At 40.6% G+C, this 23266-nt stretch overlaps 1 protein-coding gene across 2 annotated transcripts in view; it reads left to right on the forward strand.

Annotated features, from left to right (window-relative positions):
* FGD3 (FYVE, RhoGEF and PH domain containing 3) overlaps positions 1 to 23266 on the forward strand; it is a 94749-nt gene that overhangs the window by 43060 nt on the left and 28423 nt on the right. The window contains exons 1-7 of one of the 2 annotated variants that reach the window (XM_079317510.1): positions 3034 to 3162; positions 5751 to 5921; positions 10032 to 10200; positions 11265 to 11862; positions 19107 to 19196; positions 20403 to 20539; positions 21854 to 22010. In XM_079317510.1, the coding sequence (XP_079173636.1) occupies positions 5897 to 5921; positions 10032 to 10200; positions 11265 to 11862; positions 19107 to 19196; positions 20403 to 20539; positions 21854 to 22010 (1176 nt within the window). In that variant the 5' untranslated portion in view covers positions 3034 to 3162; positions 5751 to 5896. Of the gene's footprint in view, positions 1 to 3033; positions 3163 to 5750; positions 5922 to 10031; positions 10201 to 11264; positions 11863 to 19106; positions 19197 to 20402; positions 20540 to 21853; positions 22011 to 23266 lie in introns of those variants that run through there. The other variant, XM_079317509.1, reaches the window with a different exon arrangement.

Below are 23266 nucleotides of genomic sequence, written 5' to 3' on the forward strand. Positions count from 1 at the left end.
CCGCTGCCGACCCTCCCCCCTCCCTCCTTGCCTCCGTTTCCGTCTGCCCTCGGCAGATCCGGACTGGGACTAAGCACAGAGACAGCGTGCTTGCATCTAAAGGGACTGACACCGAGTTATCTATTTTGTTCTGTTAGCAATTTTAACTGTTATTGTTTTCTGCTTGTACAGTTAGATATATTAGTAAAAGAGCTGTTATTCCCACCCCCTTATCTCTGCCTCAGAGTCCTTGATTCAAACAATTATAATACTTGGGGGGGGAGTGGAACCAAAGTCTCTATTCCAAAGGGAAACTTCTGCCCTTACTGGCAGACGCCTGTCCTTTCAAACCAGAACACAGTTTGCCAGCTAACCCATGTCTGAGATAGAGGCCCCAGAGCCCAAGCTGTCCCTGCAGTGGTGGGGAGCCAGAGAGCCTGTCCTGACACTGCATTCCTGCTTTGTGTAGAACTAACAGTACCAGCAGTTTTTCTGGCTGGACAAATGTGGGTCTAGAGTGTGAAGTTTTTAAATTTATATTTAATTTATATTTAGTATAGAAAATGAGGACTGTGCTCTAGTACCGTGTCTAAGGAACATTGAGTGGGACAAGGAGTGTGCTTTATTGTTGTTAGGAAAGGGCTGATGTATGTCTGTTGTAAAGCTAATTCTTTAAATGAAAATATATCAGATTAAATGAGTAATTAAAATTCTGTAATAATTTCTTTAAAGCAGTTGTGGAGAAATCCCTGGCTGCAAGATCAAGTGTGAAATGTCCCAGAGGTAGAAGTGTGTTGGAAAAGCTTTGCACAGGCACCTATATTAGGTGCTGTTCTGGATAGGGCAATAAAAACAAGATTGCGATGACAGATACAGAGACTGCACTGAAATGAGTGTATAAAAGAGGTTTTTACTCATTGTATGTAAAAACCTGTAAAAGAAGAACACAAGTCAGAGCTGAAAATTCCTTTCTTCAGAATATGCCTGTTGTGATTCAGATGATAAAAGATATAAGGTGTGTGTCAGTGCTGGTAAAGCACAGCCTTTTTCTGGAATAGTTTTGTCTTAGTTTGAAAGACAGGTGTCTGCTAAGGAAGGCAGGAACCCCTCTTGAAATGGAAAATGTCAACTCCCTCCCTCCAAATGATTATACTTTTGAAATTAAGAAGCTCACAGGCAAAGACATGGGAATAGGAATAACAGTTCTTTACTAGGAAAAATTTAAATAAAAATTCAGTAATAAAAACACCCAAAAACAAACAAAAAACCAAACAGAAACAAAACCCCAAAACACTGACAGAGTCAGAATACAACCTGACACCCTGTCAGTCAGGGTGTTGGTAGCAGTCCCATTAAACAATGGCTGCAGTCCTCCTGGAGTCACAGATGTGGTTCTGTTGAAGCACTGCTCCTGTAGATGGGTGCAGTTTTCCTCTGGAATCCAGCGGGAAAAGGCTGCTCTGATGTTTTAAATATCAGATTTTATTTAGGTAGGAAATGCTTCCCCTGGGTGGAGCATCTCACAATGGGATAATGTGATTTTATCAGTCATGTAGTGAGACTCAGTGGCCCATTAACAGAAGATACCTCCCTGGAAGAAGGATGGGTTGTGGAAGAAATCAAGAACACTGTCCCACCTGTTTTTAACAGATGGTGATTGAATACATACTTTTGGTTACATCCTGCTTTTCAAACCAAGACAAGCTTGCAGGAATGTACCTTAGGAGAATCTAAAAGAATAAAGGTAGAATATTTTGATGCAGGTATGTGGAAAATACAATGACAATGATGTTCAGTAGTGACACTCAAGATGCTATGAAGCATCTATTAGAGAAAGCATCTTAACCTAAGGCCATTTAAATTAGAACAGGATAAAAGTACACGAAATCTCAAAATTCCAAATACTAGCATTATAGGTCTCGGGAAACTATTGGTCCTTTTTGTGCTTTACATGCACAAATGTGTTAATTTTAGTGACATGATTAATTATGTGAAAAACTCTTCTGTGTCTATATTTCAGTGGTGGTGGGAGGTGAATTGAATATATCAAATTTCTGGCAATCCTACTCAGATTGAGCAATTTGGCAATTTGGGTTTTTCAGCATTGTGTTTTTTATAGGAACCCAAAGCAGCAGCTCCTCTGTGGCTCCTCAGAGATGGAGTCTGCCCTGAAATGCAGCACACATTCAAAAATTTTAGATCGTGCTTCATCCTTTATCATTTTCCATAGAGATTCTGATGGGAGAGGAGGATAGGGGACGAAGAAGCTTTGAATATTTTCAAGATATTTGACAAAAATCTTTTAGCAAGCTCCATCCCCTGCTGGTAGAAATGCATTTATTGTCACTTTTGTGGCCTCTCATTAGTGCTACCTTTTGTGGTCCCTCATTTCCCTTTTCAGACTGTGAAGCAGACTGAGAGTTTGCGTGCTGAGAACTGTGTGGTTTTTTGTTGTTGTTGTTGTTTCCATGACGTTACTGCTGTTACTGACTGTTTTTGCATTAATATCAAACTATATCTAAGCAAAAAGCTCTATAAAAATATGAAGGAGGCCTACAAGAGAGCTGGAGAGGGACCTTGTTCAAGGGTATGTATTGATAGAAAAAGGGCAAATGGCTTCAAACTAAAAGAGCTTTGGTTTAGGTTGGATGTTAGGAAGAAATTCTTCTCTGTGAGTTTGGTGAAGTCCTGGCACAGGCTGTCCAGAGAAGCCCTGGCTGTTCCATCCCTGGAAGTGTCCAAGACCAGATTGAATGGGACTCTGAGCAACCTGGTCAAGGGGGTTGGAACAAAATGTTTTTTGTTTAAGGTGCCTTCCACTCCATTCTGAGAATCTAGGATTCCACGATCTAGGTTTCTCTTTTCCGTTTTAGAAGATTCAAGCTTCTAAACCATCCACATCCTTTGTATTTGCCTTTCAGATGATTTGAAACTCAAACCCAGCAGTAATCTCCCATGACTTGTGCTTAGCACAGCTCCTCCATGGGCATTTGCCACATTTATATACTTTGACTCACCAACCGCAGTGGTGGTCGGAAGTGAGCTGGGGGAAGCCAGTTCCTGTGAACATGGCATGTAAGCCATGAAATGAAAGCTGCAGCAAGAGCTGTTCTTCTTTCTTTTTTGGTTTTCTTACAGCTTAAGCAAGTAAGAAAAAATGTGTGAGTCTCTGCTCAAGCATAAGTAAGTGATATGCCTCTCTTTTGGTGGGAAATTGCAGCCATGCCAGATTCTTGCTTGATTTGGAATATAATGTTTGCTTGATTGCATTTGTTTCTGAAAGCTTATGGCGGTAACTTTGCTCTCATTCTTTTTGCTGAATTTTATGTTTTGGAATGCCAGAAAAATGTAATCTAATTGCTGTCAGTGTCGCTGAGCTGGGTTATATAGCACGGATGTACAGTCTCAGCACACATTGCTTTACACCCCTGCTGAGGTCTCAGCTGGGCTGTGGATAGGAGAAAGGTGTGCTTCAAGTGGGTTTGAGAAAAATTCTGGACTTAATAAAACAGGCATAAGAGGAAGAATTTATGTGTGAATTTATAAGGTAAGAGTCAAAACACCCTACTTTGCAGTATCATAAGTAGCTCATAAGAAGTTCTAGCCTAGGCTAAAGGTGAGTCTGGTGGTGCCACCCATTTGAAGGCAGTGAAGGAACCACTAGCTTTTGATTTTAGTAAGAAAAGTAAGGTGCAATGAATCCCAGAAGGAAAGAAAAAGGAATTGGGTTTTTATTCCTTTTGAAACTTCACAAAATTATACCAACAGGATAGACCTTTTTTTTGTGGCAGTGGTTGAAGAAGAATGGGAAATACTTAGGGTAACTGGTACTTTTTCCCAAGTCAGTATGGGATAGCTGGGCTCAGCTTAGGATGTCCAGTTGGGGATCCCCTAGGGATCTCAGCCAGAGCTGAGACTGGTGCCATGCTTGTGTCATCAGACAACACAGCATGGGTTAGAGGGGTCTTCTTATATTTTCTAGAGTGGTGGTAGGTGCAGAGATTTATCCACTGAGGAATTGGATCACTGAAGCAATTTTTAAGAAAACACAACATTGCTAGATTGCATTCCAGTCACACACTGGTGAATACCTGGTGAAACACTGGGCTCTGTTTTCTGCATGCTATCCTTTTAATCTTCTCAAATTCAGGCTTTTCCCTTGTGTACTGTTTTAATTTCTGGCTGTGTTGAGGTACTATTCATAGGGAAGAAGTCCGTCCTAGTCCTTCCCCTTAAGAGCTGGCCTGTGACAACATAGCTGCTGTCACAGGGAGTTTTTGGTTCTCGGAGCTGAGCCATCAGTGGAAATTCTGTCAGTGATGATGTGTTTGCTATTAATTACTCTATTAATCTGTTCTAATAATCTTCTCTGTTTTCACAGCATTTTTCTGTTAAACAAAATTATATTTGAATTGAACCTAGTATTTATCATTTCCTGTTTTAACTACAAGGATGCCTTAATAGCTGGTCTCAAATCTGCTGAAAAGAAGATTTTTGTGGTAGAAATATAAATGAAGCTTCAAACATTTACAACTGGCAGCCATACATAGGGAATTCAGGGATTGTATACTTGGATTGCAGAGATCACTAAGTAGATTTGTGCCATCTGAATCTATTTTTGACAACAAAATCTACAGTGTCCGTGGCTCAGACTCCAGGGGCTTTATTCAAAAGGTCATATCCTGATTTAATACCATTAATATAAATCCAGGATAATTTAGTTGATGTGAATAAGTAAGGTTGCATTTTTGAAGATAAAGCCATATTGTTGAAGACATCAGAGAAAGGTTTTTCATCTTTAGATTAATCCTTTCTATGTGATGCAGGCCACCCTCCACTCTGGCGAGATTCTGGTAAATTCAGCTAGTCCATTTCAAAACGGTAATAGGGAAAGAATGTTTGTTGTGTTTTCTTTGCCCTTTTTAGTGCATTTATGTTCAAATTTCTGAATTTGACGTATTTTTCATTTCTGAGTACTGCCAGAACCTTATATATTTATATGTTCATATGCAGCAGCTTTTAACCACATTCCTTTTTAAACTTTTTTTAATGTTCTCTTGACACACTAGAAAAGTTGATGTGAGGGTTTTATGAAGGCTTGCCACAAATCCAAAATCAAATCAAGATCAAATACTGTAGGATCCATAATGGTTTGTTATCCGAGTCTTCACAGAAGTGAATCAAGAATGTAAAACTAAAGACCATCAACCGTATTAATCACTTCTTTCTCCATGTTGACGCTGGATTATATATTAATAGAATCTTAGACTAGATCTCATACACTAGAGCCTTTTGCAGGCATGTTGATACTTTATAAAAGGAGGATTAATAAATAGGGATAAAATGCAATGTGTATGATTAAATGTGAAGAAATGGCACTTGTATCATTCCCACCAGATGGAATGTATTTCTGAATCATCCTAATACAATTGTATTTTATCAAGTAGCATAATGTTATATGCTACAGCACTTGTATTTCAGAGAAATCCTTTTGACATGGTTTTTAACTTTTATATTTGCTCTATTATTTTGAGTATCCGTGGTAATTAATTAAAGACAGGACTGCTGAAATTCTGCCTTTCTTATCAGTCAGGCAGTTTAACAGGATCATTAAGGCTGGGTTGTGATAACTTGTGAGTGAATGGCTCACTCCTCTCCTTCCCCTCTTCCCTTCTTCAGGAACTTGGATGAGTGATATACTTCCAGAAGTAGCACAAATATTCTTCAGGATCATTAGAATGAATACTGACTTCTTTCCTTCCTTTCCTCAGGTTGCCCTTGTTCTCCTATTCAAATTAAGTGTCACATTGACTCCAATCCTGTATTGGAAGCATGTGGGGAACTGCAGCACATCAACTCAGCACAATGTCTCCACCAGGCTGGAAGGAAGCCCAAAACCAAAACTGCACTGGCCAAAATGCATCCTCTACAGAAACCCCAAGGCAAGTGGCTTTGACCTTCTAGAAATTGTACAAGCTGCTATGGCACAGGAAGTATAATATTTTAAAATTATTGTTCCAATTTGAGTCATAGCAAACCAACTACTTTTACATTGTAGTGTTGGCCTGGTTTGGAGGAGAGGTGTCTGCCAAGAAAGGCAGAAGCTTCTCTTTGAAACCCCCTCCCTCCAAATTATTATGATTTTGAAATTAAGGGTCTCTCAGGTAAAGATATGGGAATTAGGAATAACAGTTCTTCACTAGGAAAATTAAAATAGAAATACAGTATGACAAAGAACAAACACAAAAACACTGCCAGTCAGAATACAACCTGACACCCTGTCAGTCAGGGTGTTAGTAGCAGTCCCATTAAATGGTGGCTGCAGTCCCCCTGCAGTGGCAGACATGGTTCAGTTGGATCAGTGCTCCTATAGAAGGTGCAATTTTTCTCTGAAGATCCAAAGATGATGTGGAAAGGTCCAGTTTTCCTCTGGAATCTAGTGGCAAGAAGGTATCTTGGTGTTCACAATCTCAGTTTTTATCTAGGTAGGAAAGGTTTGGCTCCTCCTCCTGGCTGGAGCATCTCCCAATGGGAGGATGTAATTTTATCAGTCATGCAGTGGGACTTAATGGCCCATTAGCAGATGATATCTTCCTGGAGGGAGAATGGTTGTGGAAAAGATGAAGATGATTGTCTCACCTGGTTTTAAAGATGGCCCATTAGCAGATAGTATGTGCCACAGAGATAAGGATCACTGCTCCACTCAGTTTCAACAGATAGTGATAGAATACACATATTTGGTCACATCCTGTATTGCAACCCAAGACAAATGTATACCTGATAAGGTTTTACTATCTTTGTTTTCCAATGTTAGGTAACCATTTAGAGAAGTGTTCAAAGAGAAATTGATTCAGCAATAACCAATTACTTAATTTTTCACTTTAAATTTCATCCTGTTGTTATACCTCATGCAACCGTGACTTGTAAGTTGAATTTAACAATACAGTTTGTACTTTTGATGAAATTTTTAGAAGTATTTTAAGTAATAATATCTTACTGTTTAAACCTGGTCTGTTTTCCATTTGTTTCAAGAACTATATATAGCAACAGGAAATGCCTAAATGGAACAAATTATTTTGAAAATATGAAGTAGAAGCTAAACGTGCAGGCTATGGTGCTTCCACAGAACTACCAGCTAATAGGCAAATAGGTGGCAATCCCAAACTAGGATGGAAGACGAGTCAGGAAGATGCGTGTTCCATCTGGTCCCAAGCTGTTCTTCTGGCCTCCCCAGACCTCTGAATTCTACAAAAGAAATAAAAGTGCAGGACATTTCTTGAAAGAGTATAAATTGTTTTCATGATTCTTCAGCAGCGAAATGACACATGGTCTGGCATTAAAATAACAGACTGTTTGCCAAGAGCGCTCGTCTCACCACTTCATGCTTTTTAGAATTGATAACACTTATGTATGTAGTGGGTGCTAGCCTCAAGGGAATTGAGGATGCAAAAGTCAGGGAGTTTGAGATGTGTTTGGAACAAAGGAAGCTAAGCCTCAAGAAGGTACTAAGTTCATAAACCAAAATGTTTAGAAGATATGGGTCCATGTGATAGATGGTAATTGTTATCTGAAAAAGAAGATATTTTGTCGTTGAACACACTGAGCCATTGCACCACTACCCCCTCCCAATTAAAATGCCTTTACAAAAGGAATTCAGCCTTAAACAACAGCAAAGAAAGCCTTGTATTTTGTGCTTCTGGAAGTAAATCTTAAACACTAGATTATTATACTACTTCATGCTTGAAACATCTCACAAGGTCTGTGTCTTTATGGAGGTTTCACCTAGAGGTCTTGGTAGCCCAAGTTTAATTAGTGGTTGTTCCATGAATGCTGTTATTACTGACAACAAAAAGGAATAGTAAAAGTGTCTGTTCAGTAATCTTGATTCATTCTCCACCCAGTCTGCATCTGGGATTGCCCTGACCCAGGTGGCCTTAAACCACATCTGGTGTGGCTGAAATTTTGCTTACTAAGTAGTCCTTAGAAGGGTTAGTGGCTTTGCCTCCATGCTGATGTCTCCATTTCTCAACATTACTTCAGTAGGTAAAAATTCAGAATGAACAAAAGTGCTTTGCTGCTTCCATTTGATCCAGTGCAGAGTGTGTTATCTGAGGTGATTCAGATTAATCCACTAATGGGAAAGACATCAAGTGTTTACATGGACAGCAGTGAGACCCAATGTAAATGCTTTGGTGTTACTGTAAAACCTTTGGGTGTTATGGATCAGGGCCAACTTTGAAGGCCTGATGGGGTATGTAGGGTAGGTTCTGACATGCCTGCCTGCTGAACTATGCACCCTCTGTAAGGAGCACAGAGCTTGTCTTTGGCTAGATGGGTCAGATCACTATGTGAATGCATGTTTTTAGGTTGTTTTTTTTATTTTTACAAGGGGAGACACGGCCAGATACTCACTGGTCACATGAAAAACCTGGTGAACAAAACTCAGATCTTCACCATCCCATTTATGCGCAAGAAGATGTTCTTTTCCTGTTTCCCTATTATTCCTGCATAAGATAGGACTTGTAAAGGTCTTTTCAAAATTGGACTTTAACAACTTCCTATCCTTTATTTTAGGATAGGAATTTCAGATGGTTTTGGAGACTAGGCAAATCAGTCCTCTTATAGGAAGTGTCCTCTTAAAGCTCAGATCTTTAGAAAATTTGATTTTATTCTTTCATGCTGAAATAAACCAAATAATGTAGGAAGTTTAAAATCTGACCTGTACTCAGAACTCCAAAATGCTTTAACAGCTCTTCATCACTGACCTCAGACACTGTCTGGCTATGGACTACTATGGCAGCTGCCCACCTGCTGGAGCAGGGCAGACATCTAGACTGATGTAGATCTTAGAACAGATGCAGAGCATCTGCAGATGCAGTGCCAAGGAAGGCACAATTGGAATTGTCTTTTTGGGTGCATATGCCTCTATTTATTCTCCTAAAGCAAGTAACCCTGGAAATACATTCAGAACAGTTGTTAACTCAAGCCCCATTACAATGCTGATCACATGTGCCAAATGGATGATCAGAGTCAGAAATGGTTGAAAAGAACCGTTCTTGAAACTGTTTTCTAATACAACATGTAGTTAGAATTTCCTCATTTAATGTGTCAAATCATTGGATAGTCTAGAATGAATGGTAGACTTGGCAATGCTATCCATGCAGTGTGTGCTTTGGGAACAATCCCACAGCGAGGTTTCCTGCATTCCAGTGTCAATTCTCGCTATGGGAGTTGCTTTCCCTATATGAAACCATGACAGCATGGGAACCTGTCACCATGATTTACTGCCTGTGTTATGATAAATCATTTACTCTGCAATCGATGGAAGATCTGAATAAATTTTGAAAAATGACATTACATTTTAATGCTGTTTTTTTAAAATACTGTGTTAAGCTTTGTACCTTGGCCTCCTTGTGAGTCCTGAAGCAGAATGTGAAAGCTCTTACAATACTTGTTGTATTTATACCATATGCAACTCAACATAGAACCAAAAGAGGAAGGAAATCTGTGAAGACTACTACCCCACAGAAAGAGGTGGGGGGGGGGGTGGAGAATGAGAGGAAGAAAACCCATTGTGTTCAGCCTGTGGCATTTTGGACCAAGCAAACTGAAATCCATGCTGGGGTTGGGTTTTGATGGTTTATTTTGGGATTTGGTTCATCCCTCTGCCCTTTTTTTCCCAAGAGATTCAATGGGGTGCCAGACTTTTGAGAAGTCATGAAAGGGGAAGCTCATTAGTGTGATTGAGATGGCAGGCAAACATGCAAACTGAAGCATAAGCTGTGCATCCTGTTTGGTAATAAGGAAGCAGTGCAGTGCTGCAAGCTGCTCAGTTTGTTAGTACGGCTAAGCTAGCTGGAGAAATACAAAATAGAAGCCTGTAATTTTTCTTTAGCAGCTTGCTTTGGTGTAAGCAGTACTTCAGGACCACACCTGTGCTGTTTATAAAGAATGAAGAAAGAGTTCATACCTCTCGATCTGGATTTTGTTTCCAGTTTAGGATGAAGAAGATGGAGATTTATCCTTCTGTTTTTTCTCTTCTCTTTCTTTAGTACCTCCTAAGCCTGTCCATCTCAAACCTGGGCAAGAAAGAATTCCTCCTGCACCATCTCGTCCTTTGCCAGCTGATCCCAAGTCATCGAGGAGCTTAGCACCTGGAGAGGAGGAAATACCAATATCAGCAGGAGTCAACACACTCATTGAGAAATTTGAAAATATTAGGTAAATATGGCTTTGTGAGATCTGCTTTCTTCTCCCTTTTCTGCATTTTTAACTTAGAATCTAATAGTAGAAAGCATTAACTGTAATGATCACACAGAAAGTTTTCTTGGGATGTTTTCTGCTGGAAGTGCAAAGCTTCACTGAGGACAAAGTATCTCTTTAATAAAAGCTTTGACTTTTAGTTTGTAGCGTACAGTTATGCTTAAGGAGCTTAAGATCTGCTGAATTTGGTAAGATTCTAGCAGAGGCAAATAGCCCACAGTCTGCTTTCAGTAAGTTGGCTTGATGTGGGAATTGCATCATAGGAACTTGGTTGTTATGATATTAAATAATTGAATTTTCTGTCAAAAAGATACAATAAACATCAGATATTGGTTCTTGGAGGCAGGGAAGGGTAGAGGGTACTGTGAAACAACATCATGTAGAACAACAGCTGTTCTGAAACTTTGTATATGAAAGACACTTGATTGGATAAAATACATGTACTTTGCTGTAAAGCCAGCTCATTTTACAAATATATGAAAAGTTTCCATGAAGAACAAATCTGCCTGATGGAGCTAAGTGATGGGGCTTTTTTCACAAAGAGGGAGAGGGAGACAGGCACCATACTGTTACCACCTGGGTAAACCTGCTGTCTTTCAAAAAGGAAGAATAGTGCCTTCTCACGCTTCAATGCATCCTCTCTGCAGAAAGTATGTTGCCTCAAAGGCTTGGTTCTGTTGAAGAATGAGAGTTCCTGTTTAAACGAGCCCAGAACCAATTGCTTCTTTTTAAAGGCGATTCCTTCTTCTCCAAACCTCAAACTAGACTGTTCTTCAAGGTGATATGGAAAGCACTAACGGCCCAGGATTCTGATGGTGGCATTTCAGTAGAACGTAGGGGTGACGTCTTTTCATTGGATGTTGTTGGGTGATCATTATTATTGTGATGTGCACACTCTTGCCTTCTGGGATTGTCAGTGGGGTGCAAGAAATGCAACCTGAATCAAATGACAATTAGACCCTCTCTTTCAGGGCACTTATGAAATGGAGTGTTAATATGACTATGATTCTCTTCACCCACAGGCAACCTGTGCATATTCTTCAAAGAAACCAGTTAAATTTAGCTCTTAAGATGGAACCTGGCCTGGACTCATCCAAGCAGATGAGCTTGTGTGACTGTGACACAGTGGCTTCCAGTGGCTCTTCCACAAATGACAAAACTGAATTGAATGAAGCTGAGCCCAGTGTACCATGCGGTGTGGATCTAACTAACACAGACATAATGAAAATTAAAGAACTGAGCATAGGTGATAACAAAATCCATGAAGTCTGTACTGCTGTGACTATGAGCAAAGAGCCCCAAGAAGAGCTTGGCAATAAAGACTCAACTGCAGAACTGAATGGGAGTGTTAAAATTCCCAACAGAGACAGCGGCATTGACAGTCCTTCTTGTAGTGTGGCTGGGGAAGCATTCCCCAGTGAAGAAGGGACAGAGCAGAAGAAGCCCAGCATGGCTGGGAACCCAGGAGAGATGGAACCTGACAGAAAGGGCACCAAACCTTTCTCTGTGGAGCAGAAGAGAGACTCAACACAGGACGAGGACAGTGACATTGATGAAGGAAGCAGTGAGGAGCAAGAGATAGCAGAAGTCCCAAAGTTAGAGTATTTGGATGTAAACAAGGTAAGGGAATTTGTTTGTTGCTATCAAGTGCTCAGAAACCAGTTCTTGACACTGGCAAGAGGTCTTTTGCGCCATTTTCATACATTGTTGGATTATTTGTTTGGTCGGTTTTTCATCAACAGATCATCAAAGCCAGTATTATTTCCTGCTTTATGAAGGTCCTAACTTTTTCCTGACCTAGATAGTTTTTTAAAAAGGTTCCCAGCTTGCTTTGAAAGATTTCATATAAGAGAATCCATCACAGCTAGAAGTAAGCTGTTAAAATTCAAATACTTTTGTAGGTTAAGACTCCCAACTTGTGTTTGTTGTTTGGGTTTGTCTAGATTCATCTTGTTAGAGCATGTTGTTTTCTGTGGAGCTTTGTGTTATTCAGAGAGTTAATTGGATAGTGCATCTTGCAGGGTCAGGACCTTGTGTCCGAGTAGAACAGGCAGGATCAAAATCTTGTCTCACACAAAATTTAGTGGTTTTTTACAGAAACCTGTGCTTTTGTTGCTGTGACCATTTCTTGAGTGCATATAAGTTGTTTTAATTGTAGTTATGTCACATTACTTTTCAGGAAACTGTAGCTGGAGAAGGGATTTTTTTCTTTGATTCTAGACTAATGTAGTCCATGCTGTTGTGTATTTGCAGCAGCTGTGTAAAATTAATGACAGATATATTTGATTATCAGCTTATCAAAACAGTTCTTTTTTGAAATAGTGCTGCTAAAAGGGATTAGATTTTTCCAAAAAACCAAGACAGAATACTGCAAAATATATGCAAAATGTTCCACTTTTTGCACTTTTTGTTTGATGGTTCTTTTTGTTTGTTTTTGGGGTTGCTTGGGTTTGTTGGGTTTTTTTCCCCCCAAGCCATGATGACAGTAAAGTTAATATATGAGATTTTTCTGATCTTTTATGTTTTAAAAATTGTGATGAGAAGCTGCAGCTAATGACCTATAGCTAGTGAAGTGCAGCATCCACACCTCAGTTGGTACAAATCGAGTGATTCTATTGAAATCACGAAGTGTATCATGATTTGTGTCAGTCTGTCCTGGTTTGAAGGACAGGTGTCTGCCAATAAAGGCAGAAGCTCCTCTTTGAAATAGAGGATTTAATTCCTATCCCTCCCAAGTGTTATAATTGTTTGAATCAAGAACTCTAAGGCAGAGATAAGGGGGTAGGAGTAATAGCTCTTTACTCATATATCTAACCATACAAACGGAAACAGCAGCAGGTATGAAAAATTACCAACAAAACAGAGCAAATAACTCAGTTCCAGTCCTTTCTTTAGCCACAGACAGACTCTGCCTGTGTCTGTTCCCGGTGGTGACAGACGTGGCAGGGCCCGCACAGCTGCGGAGGTGGCCGGCGGGAGGGGCGGGGGCGGCAGCGGCCGCGCTGTGTCTCGGGTGGGAGCGGGCTGGAGGGGCAGCTCCTCGCTCACCGTTTGAGTCCTGGTGGTCAGCTGTGTCCTCAGGGCTGGGAGGCTGGAGAGGAGCAGATACAGGGGCAGTGTCCATCGCAGAGTGCCTGGCTTCCTCCCGTTTTCACCACGTGGGGAGCAGTCCCCCTCCTCCGAGCTCGCCAGAAGGATGAGCAGCGCGCTCCTCCCCTCCCCCCCCCCCCCCCCCCCCCCCCCCCCCCCGTCGCCTACCTCTTTGTCTAGAGTCGTCAAAAGAGCATGAGTGTAACCTGGCAGGCCCTGTTAGCATGATAATGGGAAAAATTCTTTAAACTGACACAGTAAGAGAACAAAAATCCAACCCCCAACGCTGTCAAGGGCTTGCCCCTTCAGAAATGTGGACATTAGAATGCATTTCTTAGTTTCTAGGTCAATCATCTGGTGATTGTAAAAGAATTATGAACATGGCATGCAAGTTCTGTACCTCAGAGCTTGACAAGTGTTTTTATATATGCACACAATGTGACGTACTTTAATTATTTTGTAGTCATAATGTGTATGTAGGTGCATGTGAGCCAGGGAAACGTTATTAGTTGTAACACGCCAGCAAGAAACCATACAATCATACAATTTCCTGAGTTGGAAGGAACCCATAACAATCATCAAAGTCCAACTCCTGGAAAATAATACATTACATAAAAAAGTCTCTAATCTGATAATTAAATTTGCAGTCTGGACTAGCAATCCTGTATCAAACGAAGTGTGAAAACCCCAACTGAAGACTTTGCCATATGATTAAGAAGTGCTCTATTGACAAATACCAATGTTTTGTAAGACTTTGATTATTTGATGGCTGTTCTTAAGTCTTGTTCCTTATATTGTGTCCATGTAGTAGGAAATAAGAATGAAAAAACACAGAATTATGAGCCTGTAATTCTCTGGAACTCACCTGGTGAGTTTATGAGAGAGGTATCTCCAGAAGAAAACTCGTGTGTTTTGGGGTTTTTTGTATTACCCTTCCTACTGATGTGCATTTATGTGATGCACTGCAGGTTTTCCCTTGTAGTTTGAGTTGGTTTCTCCTTCCAAAAGGCAGTTTTGAGGCTCACCAAGCTACACTAAGTCATCTTGCTTTTGCAGCCACATAGAGGAGGAAGGCTGAGGGAGCAGCTCCTGCTTTTTCAGTGTAAAGATTGTGCCCTCTTCTGGGGACACATTGGGTGAAGCTGATTTCTGTGTCATGTGTCCACATAAAATCACCGAATCATTATGATTGGAAAACACCTCTAAGATCATTGAGTTCAACCACTAGTCTAACACTGACAGGTCCACCACTACACTCTGTCCCTAAGCACCACATTTACCTGTTTTTTGAACGCTTACAGGGCAGTGACTGCCTCCATCACTTCCCTGGGCAGCCTCTTCCAATGCCTGACCGTTCAGTGAAGAAACTTTTTCCTAATATCCAATCTAAACCTCCCCTGATGCAGTTTGAGGTCATTTCCTGCTCCCATCTTCGATTCTGTTGCGGATATGAGGTACTGTGGACTCAGGGCTAGAGTGAAGCGAGGAGAGCTAATGTGATTCAGAATTGTCTTGTTTCATGATTATTCTTAGGCTGGAATTTCTCATCACCCTTAACAAAACTGATAATTTTCTTGCTTGGAGGAAGACAGGAGAATTCAGTTGGCATCAGCTGCTGACTTGGGAGCTGGGGAAACCTCATCTCCTTCAGAAAGCCTTAAGTTGGGAGAGAGTGTCTTTTTCCTGCATTCCTCCTCCTACCCCTAGTACCAGGTCGTTCAGCTGCACCATGGAGGTAACCAGTGGTATTGTTAAATATGAAAATTCTTATAGTTGGAGGCGAATGCATAAGTACAGCTGCAGAGTGATTTAATGATGGCTCAGTAACTCCTAGCATATCAGCGTAAGTAAAGCTCATGAATAACTGTTCTTTTCTACTTCAGTCATCTCTCCATCTTCCGCCCAAGATTTCACACAGCCCATGGCTGGGGAAGATAACCTTCCTGGTATGTGACTGGTGGTGTTTTATTTAGTCTAGGTTTAGGTATACAGTGATGTGGCTTTCTTTAGGAGTCTGCAGCAGTCTAACAGGACTCATTATTAGCACAAATTTTAAAATCTCAGGAGTGGCTTACTGCAATTTCCAGTTATCTTTTATCAAAATTAAAATTAATCAAGAGGAGCTTATTAGTTTTTATAATGTCTCAGAAAATATCAGGAGCTCTAGGAAGTGATGCACATTAACCTGGATGATTACAAAGATGATTACAAAGAAAAGAAGTGGCATGAGACTGAGGGATTGTCAAGCTCCAAAGTCGCAAGACCTACTGACTGCCTGAGAGTCTGAGTAATGCTTCTGAGAGGGGTATCAGTGCTTCACAGTTTTTTATTTAGGTATTTCTTTCACTAAGAGTAAAATATGCTCATTTGAAATCACAAAAAAATGCTTTTCTCCCTCTGTTCTGCTTCCTATTGTGTAAATAGTAACAGTGGTGTCCCACATGGGTCTCATGCATTCATGGACATGCTCCCATTCTGCCTGTACATGCCTGGAGTTTCACATCGGATTTCATTATCCAGTGTGTGTTGTAAAATTTGGCCTGCAGCCCTGCTACTCAGACCTTTGGGTGAGGTTATCTCCACGTATATTCTGAAAAAAAAGTCCATATGTCAATATTTTAGTCATAATGATGGTTGAGAAAATTCAAATATGCCATCATCATCATAATCATACTTGGTTTAAATATCTTAAGGAAAATGTGACTTCAGTGCAGCAAAGACAACCAAAGATATCCTAACTCATTGGATAACTTTTCTGTATTGTTTTCAGCGTTGTCGAGTAGGAAGTGGTCTATAATCTTTCTGGGATTTTTGTGTTCTTTGCCGGGCTGACTGGTGGGGTTATGAAGCATGATCGTGTATGATTTTAACCTAAGCTCTATCCCAGCAGCTCTCTTGTAAGCTTTGCTGAAAGCCCTGTGAGAGACCCATGCTGACTGAATATAGTTGTGCACACCCCTTGTATGAAAAATGGTTGCAAGATTTGAGGTGCAAATGCATTCCAGGTGTGAATCTGACCTTCATGAGAAGCTGGTTCTGTTTGATTTCAGGCTGTTGTTTCCTTTTATTTAAAATGTTTTATGGACAGTTGCAGCTGAAAATGAATTTTTGAATCTTCCACAAAGAAGTGAAGGTGCATCATGCTGCTTTGAGCACTGGAGTGAACTTTCTGTGTTGTGAAGGCAACACCTCCCTCGTCAGTTTGCTCATCTTTCTTGTCACCCCACCAGCGCCACTGTTCCATCCGTCCTGTGCAGTAGGTATAAGGTTCCAGTGAATGACTGCACAGGAGCTGTGGCTGTGGTGAGCACTGTGCAAAGCAGAGCATAATCTCAGTTTGTAGATTTATTTTACTTTTCCTTTAGAAACATGGACCATTAAATATCTCATTTCTAGTGAACTGAAGGATGACTCAGGCTGTGTTAAAGCTATCCTGCCATAGCACTAAATGAGCTTAGAAAAATGGGGCTGCCTCACAATTAATTAATCTACAATTTAATTTAAAATGTTATGCCCGTTGTAAGGCAAATATGTTTCAAATTTGTCTGAAAAATTGTGCCTATCTCTCTGCCTAGCAGAGAGAGCAGCTGAAGATAGAGTCACTGTAAAACTGAGCTTAAGCCGAATTTATTAAGCCCTTGTTTGGTATTTAAGCAGATGTCAGCAAGTTTTCTTGAAATATAAACTGAATTGCAGATGGTGAAGGTCAGGAGGTTAAAAAGCACCTGTGCTATGTAAAGATTTACTTCTGAGTACAAATGTATTTGGTTGGAAAGAAGTATTTTTCCAATTCTGAATTCAAACAACTCGAAGGGTGCTCTTGGTGGCTGGCATGCCAGCTGTTTGCATCAGTGCTTTTCATTTGAGCGCTTCCTTGTGCCCAGCAAAACCAGCAGATAAGTTCTTTCTCAGTGAGAGATCCTTGTAGTTACTGGGTTTGACTGGCCAGCAATGCACTTCAGTGTAAACTGAATAAGATGTATCTACTTGGAGCAATTTCAAACCTTATTGTGCTGTGATTTTTTTTCTCCTCCCCTAAATATTTATACATATTGAACAGAGACAGATGTTGTGTAGCATGTTGAAAGAGCTTAAAAGAATATTTGAACTGATTTGGAATAATTTGAGAGGCAAGGCAGAGAGAGTCCGTGTCAAAACTTTCACTCATGGCATGTTTGCCTATCTTCAGATTTATGCCTGGAAAAAGAGGGGTTGCTTCAAATAAAGAAAAGCTATTCCTTTTCCTTCAATAATACTTGCATCATGGAGCTGTGGGTACTTCATGCCAAGTGGCATCTTCATTCCATGTAGGATAATTACATGGGTAGGATAACTACGTGGGTCTGATTTGTTGAAGATCATGACTTGCTTTGAAAAGCCTTTGAGGTTTTCAGTTGTACTGCAGTTTGTCTGAATGTGTGTGGAGGGTAGGTGTTTAAATTTTTCTCATCAACTTTATTTGGCAACAAACTAAGGTGATGTTGAAGAAGCTTAAAAAGAGCCTTTATTTGATATTTTCCAACAATCTGATGGTGACCCACAGGGTTATATCTAGAAGTCCTTGCCCCAAATGCGAGCACCAGAGACAGGCATCTGGGATGGAGCACTGCTGCTGGTGACAGGCCCAGGTACTTCCTGAGCTGGAAATTGCCCCATGTGTTTAATAGACTTCAGCTGAATTTTTCCTCTATGGGTATTTCTGGTTCTTTTGTGAACCTGTGTGAAGGTTGCTGCCAGCAGTGTTGTTGCATGAGGAAGCAGCCCCTGAAGTAGCACCTTGATGATTTTATTTGATGTCCTTCAGTTTTCCCATAGAAATAGTGATTAATTGCACCCAGTCAATGTTCTCCATTCCAGAAATCATTAATGCTCCTCTTACCTTCATCTCATTTGTCTTTCTTTTTGGATCCAGTCCAGTATAGTTTCCCTACATTTGATCATCCTTGCTGCCCATTTTCCATGCCTGTGTTCCTGAACACAAGCCTGCTAATGCTCTGTTCTGAACTAGTTTGATTATAAGTAGGCACAGTGTTTAAAGTCTAACACTTTAAAAGATGGTTGGAAAGCCTAAGCCTGTATTCTAGTAATTCAGGTATTTTTAAGCACTTAGTGAGGGAAAGGTCTATGTATGTAGCTTTTGGCTGAGCTGTGCCTGAAGTCAGTGCTTTATAACTGTATTTAGAGTTTTCAAGTAGTCCTTTCTAATTTTATTTTTTTTTAATGAGCTTAATGAAAGGCTTCACTGAGTGACTTGGGTTCCCTTGCTGAAAATACTTTCCAGGAAATTGGCCCATGTTTAAAGCTGCACAAGAATCTTAAAAACTATGCCATAGAGAGTAATGTTGTGCTGGCAGGGGTAGAAATCTGGCTGAACATCCTGGTTTCTAGTTTTCATTTTAGTTACAGGATCTGGGTCCAAAAAGGAGAACAGTTGATTTACAGCCTGTTGCCTTGTTTTTCAAATAGACTGATTTCCAGGTTTAGAGGGTGTTTCTGGTTCTTTTTATAAAGCCGTAATGAACTCAAGTGATGTCCTGACTAGCCACAGATTGCATTACTAATTGCTCTTTCAGAGAATAGCATTAAAAATGTCTCTGGAGCAAAGTGATCTTTTGAGAGATGTGGAGTGGATTCTGAAATGTATTAATCTCTTTCACTCCAGGCTCCTCTGCTGGTAGGGATTTTGGCCACTGGCAAAATGAAAAGCAGAACAGTTAGTGGAACTTAGGTGTGGAGGTGCAGATTGATTGTGTAATTTGTAACTTTTTTTTCAGTGTACAGAGCCCCAAAAACTATTCAACATTGCCAACGAGCTGCTCCACACGGAAGAAGCGTATGTTAAAAGACTCCATCTCTTGGACCAGGTAATTCCATTTTGAATTAACTCTCCTTTCTTTTCATTGACAGCAATGATGTCTCGTGTCCATTGCCTAAGCTATAGCTCAATACAAACGCTGTGTGTAGGTGGAAGATGGAGTTTGCTTGCCAGGCTGTTTGCCGTGGGTCCCAGAGGCGAGCTTTGGGCAAAAGGATTCTCTGAGAAGGAACCAGAGGATTAGAGTGGCAGAAAGGGAAATGGGAAATCAGCAGCCCAAGACACACACTGCCAGCATTTGGTTCCTCCCTGGGTGTATGAGGAGAGGAAATCACAGGGACAGTGAGGGCACTTAGAAATGATGAAATTTGTGATTGCTCTTTGATGTGCAAGAAGTTGAAGTTTTACTAAAATCAGGCCACATATGTCAGCCCATGCCTACAGCAAACTGCTTTTTTACCACTGTGTTTTGTCATTGTTGTCCATCATGTTTACACATGGGGATTAAGTGAAATTGATGTAATGAGTCTGAACTCTCTTCCCCATAGACTTTGAGTTGACACTACACAAGTCAGGCCTTTCTATAATTGCATCAAAGAAAAAACCCATGAATGTGCAGGAAAGAAATAAAAATGAGGACAAGACACATTGCTAGTCAAGTGTTTTTTAAAAATGCGTAGAAGAAAAATAAAAATAGAAAACTGTCACCTGGCTAGAAATGTTGTTAGAAGCTATAACTTGGAGAACTCTTCACCCTGCAACACTTGGAGCTCTATGGAATACCTGCAGTGTTTGTGTTAGATGAACAGAAGCTGTTTCTAGACCATAGAAATCTAGGGAATATATTTCCATTTGTTTAGTATAGTGTAACTTTTCCTACTGATTAAAATCCAATCACATGGTTTATTTTGCTTTGTGTAAATAGCAGTAAATGCTTTTCAGGGGTTGGATGTTCCTTCCATCTTGCGCTTCCAAATATGTGATGTCTGATCTTCTTGGTCATTTCAATCCTTTTTGAATTACAGCTCAGATTTTCCTAGTGTTTTTCTGTAGCCTATAGTGATATGTCTAACCCTGGGTGACAATGGGCTTAAGTTTTGCGAACCTCCTGAAGACTCCAAGGACTGGCTACCAGGGATCAAAATCTGCAGCTCTGTTCTAAGCAGTCAGCTTTTCAAAACTGCAATCTAAAATCAGTATGTCTAGCAGTGTTTTTAGTCTAAAAATGTTGGTACTGTGTTGTTACCTCCTGCAGGTTTTTTGCACTAAATTGTCTGAAGCAGGGATTTCATCTGACGTGATAACAGGCATCTTCTCAAATATTTCTTCCATCTATTGTTTTCATGGACAATTTCTTCTTCCTGAGCTCAAAACAAGAATTACACAAGAATGGTAGGTAGCTGTCATTACAATTATTTTAAAAATACATTTTCAAGAAATTGTAGCAACCATAAGGCCTAGTCCTTAAAAAACTCCCAATTTTTTTATTGTTTAATACAGTAGTTATGTTAGTTATTTAATATATTAATGTGAAATCTCTCAGACATTTCCAACCTAAAGAGTAGGCCTGAGCACTCAAAATTTTCAGAACACATTGTGAGCATATTTTCAGTTCAAAGTATTGCCAGAGCTGTTTTGATTACTCCCACTCTCCTATTATTGTAGTACTATGAAATTACAGTACTAGGAAGGAATGAAATTGCTTGTTTTGGCACCATAGCTGAAATAAATATTTTCAAATACCAGTTGAAATTTAGCTACTATAATAATTTGAAGGGGGGACCTGTTGATTTTAGAGGTCTTTTCCAACCCTAATGATTTTGTCATTCTGTAAGTTGTAGATAAGGCAGAAATGCAGTGATAGGTAGAAAGGTTGATTCTAAGTCAGATCTAGGAAACCCCATTTGAGGGGACACACTGGCTGCACAGTGTCCTGCAGTGGCAGGTGCAGATTGTGCTGACCCTTCCAGGTACCCTGATTGACCAAGACAAGACCAGAGCTTGCCTCTCTCTTGGCTGAGTCCAGTGTTCACACGTTCATCAGTGACCAGAAGGAATTAATGAATCTCAGCGCCTCTCTGCCAGATTTACACTTGCTGAGACAGCTGCAACAAAAGGGAGGAAAACTCCAGTGTCTGGGAGTCAGAAGAGGATAGAAGCTTATCAGCTGGTTAAAGAGGGTCTTGCTCAGGCAGACCAGGGAAAAATGGCTGCTCTCTGCCTGGCCCTGACTTTGGAGGAGAGACGTGTGTAGCTACTACTGCTCCAACGTGGGGTTACTGGCCCCTAGGGATTACCCAGCTGAACTGAACCCTCTCTTTGCATTAAAACCCGTTCAGATATTTGGCAGCAGTGGAAAAGAGTATTTTTAATAAGTAGAAGTTTCCCACAAGATTTTGTGCTGGGCAGAAGACATATCTAGATGTTGCTTTAATGATGTGTAGTCAGTCTGCTCTTAAGACAGTGAGGGCAGAAATATCACGTTCACTATGTGTTCATGTGGGACCTTGTACATCAGGATTCTTGTTTGAAGTTTCATCTAGGATATTGTATAGATTACCTTAAGCTTAGCCTGTCTTGATTGCATGTATGTGTAAGTGCTTGTGCATGTGGGAGACAACTGTGGAAATCTTACGGCTGTGTTTTCTCTCTGAAGATACCATGGATTTCCAGAGATTTCAGTACTTACCTGTCTCTTTACAATAGGAGTGTCAACCCACGGCTAGGGGATATCCTGCAGAAACTTGCTCCTTTTCTGAAAATGTATGGAGAATATGTAAAGAACTTTGACAGGGCAATGGACATAGTGAACACATGTATGCAGCGGTCCTCTCCCTTCAAAGACGTTGTTCAGAATATACAGGTATGTTGTTAGTTGGCATAATAGGACTTGGAGACTGTAATGGTTTAGGAATGATACTCCTCAATTTAGAGACTCCAAAATCACACTGCCACTCCTTTGCTTCCCTCCTCTGCCCTTTTTCCCCCTCTCTCCTCCTCCTCCCCCTGAAGCATCTAAAGAGGAGAGCTGGAGGCACAAAAGGCAAAAATCGTGGGTTGAGGTAAGAACAATTTACTGGAAACACCAATGAAATAAGAAAACAAACAGTAAGAGCAACAATATTAATAATAAAAGTAAATAAAGAGAGAATGCAGAACTCAATCCAGCTGTAGCCACATCACCCAAACCACTCCCTCCAGCCAGGACTCGCATCACCCGAACTGCTCCACGTGCCACACTTGCTTCCATCATAAGGAACCTTCTCTCAAGTGATACCCTCTCTTCCAGCCTGGCAATGACCTGAGGTGTTATCCAATAACACTGAGGGCCTTGCCACACCCCCTCCTGGCTACTATAAAATAACTAACTCTCTGCTGGCCAGAACCAGGAGTGAGAGATCCTTACTTAAGTGTGTTTATTTGTTTCCCAGTTCTTGGCACATGTTGTCAAGATAATAAGACACTAATACTAAAGATACACAGTTTTAGTGGCATTCTTTTCTTTTGCTGGTACACAGATTTCTCACACAGCTTTTTTTCTACCTTTTTTTTTTTTTTCTTTAATTTTACATATGGCTTTAAACTAACAGAGGGCAGGGTTCGATGGGATATTGGAAAGTAATTTTTCCCCATGCGGGTGGTGAGACCCAGGTACAGACTGCCTGGAGAAGATATGGCTGCCCTTATCCCTAGAAGTTTTCAAGACCAGGCTGGATGGGGCTTGGAGCAGTCTGAGACAATGGATGGGGGTTGGACTGGATGGTCCCTTCCAACCCAAACCATTCCATGTTTCTATAGTTCAAGAGAAGTATCAGAAGTCACAGAATGAAACTTCACCTTTGGCCCAGCAATTCTGATTCTTTTGGATTTGTTTTCTCATTTCTGACTTTAATTTTTTTAAATAAATACATATTCATTCTGAGGTAGGTGGGCTTAAGTTTAGATATGTCACTGACAGCATCTGCTGTTTGGTTTTCCTGAGGCTTCCAAAGTGGCATGCAGCTTTCAGGATCACAGCTGCACAGGAGGATGCTTAAGAGGGATTTTCACGTATTTTCTGATAATTGCACAGAAAGCTATGCAGGGAGAGGGGAAGAGCTCTGGTTATGCTGATGTATC

Source organism: Erithacus rubecula, assembly GCF_903797595.1.
Source record: "Erithacus rubecula genome assembly, chromosome: 13".
NCBI classification, from domain to species: Eukaryota; Metazoa; Chordata; class Aves; order Passeriformes; family Muscicapidae; genus Erithacus; species Erithacus rubecula.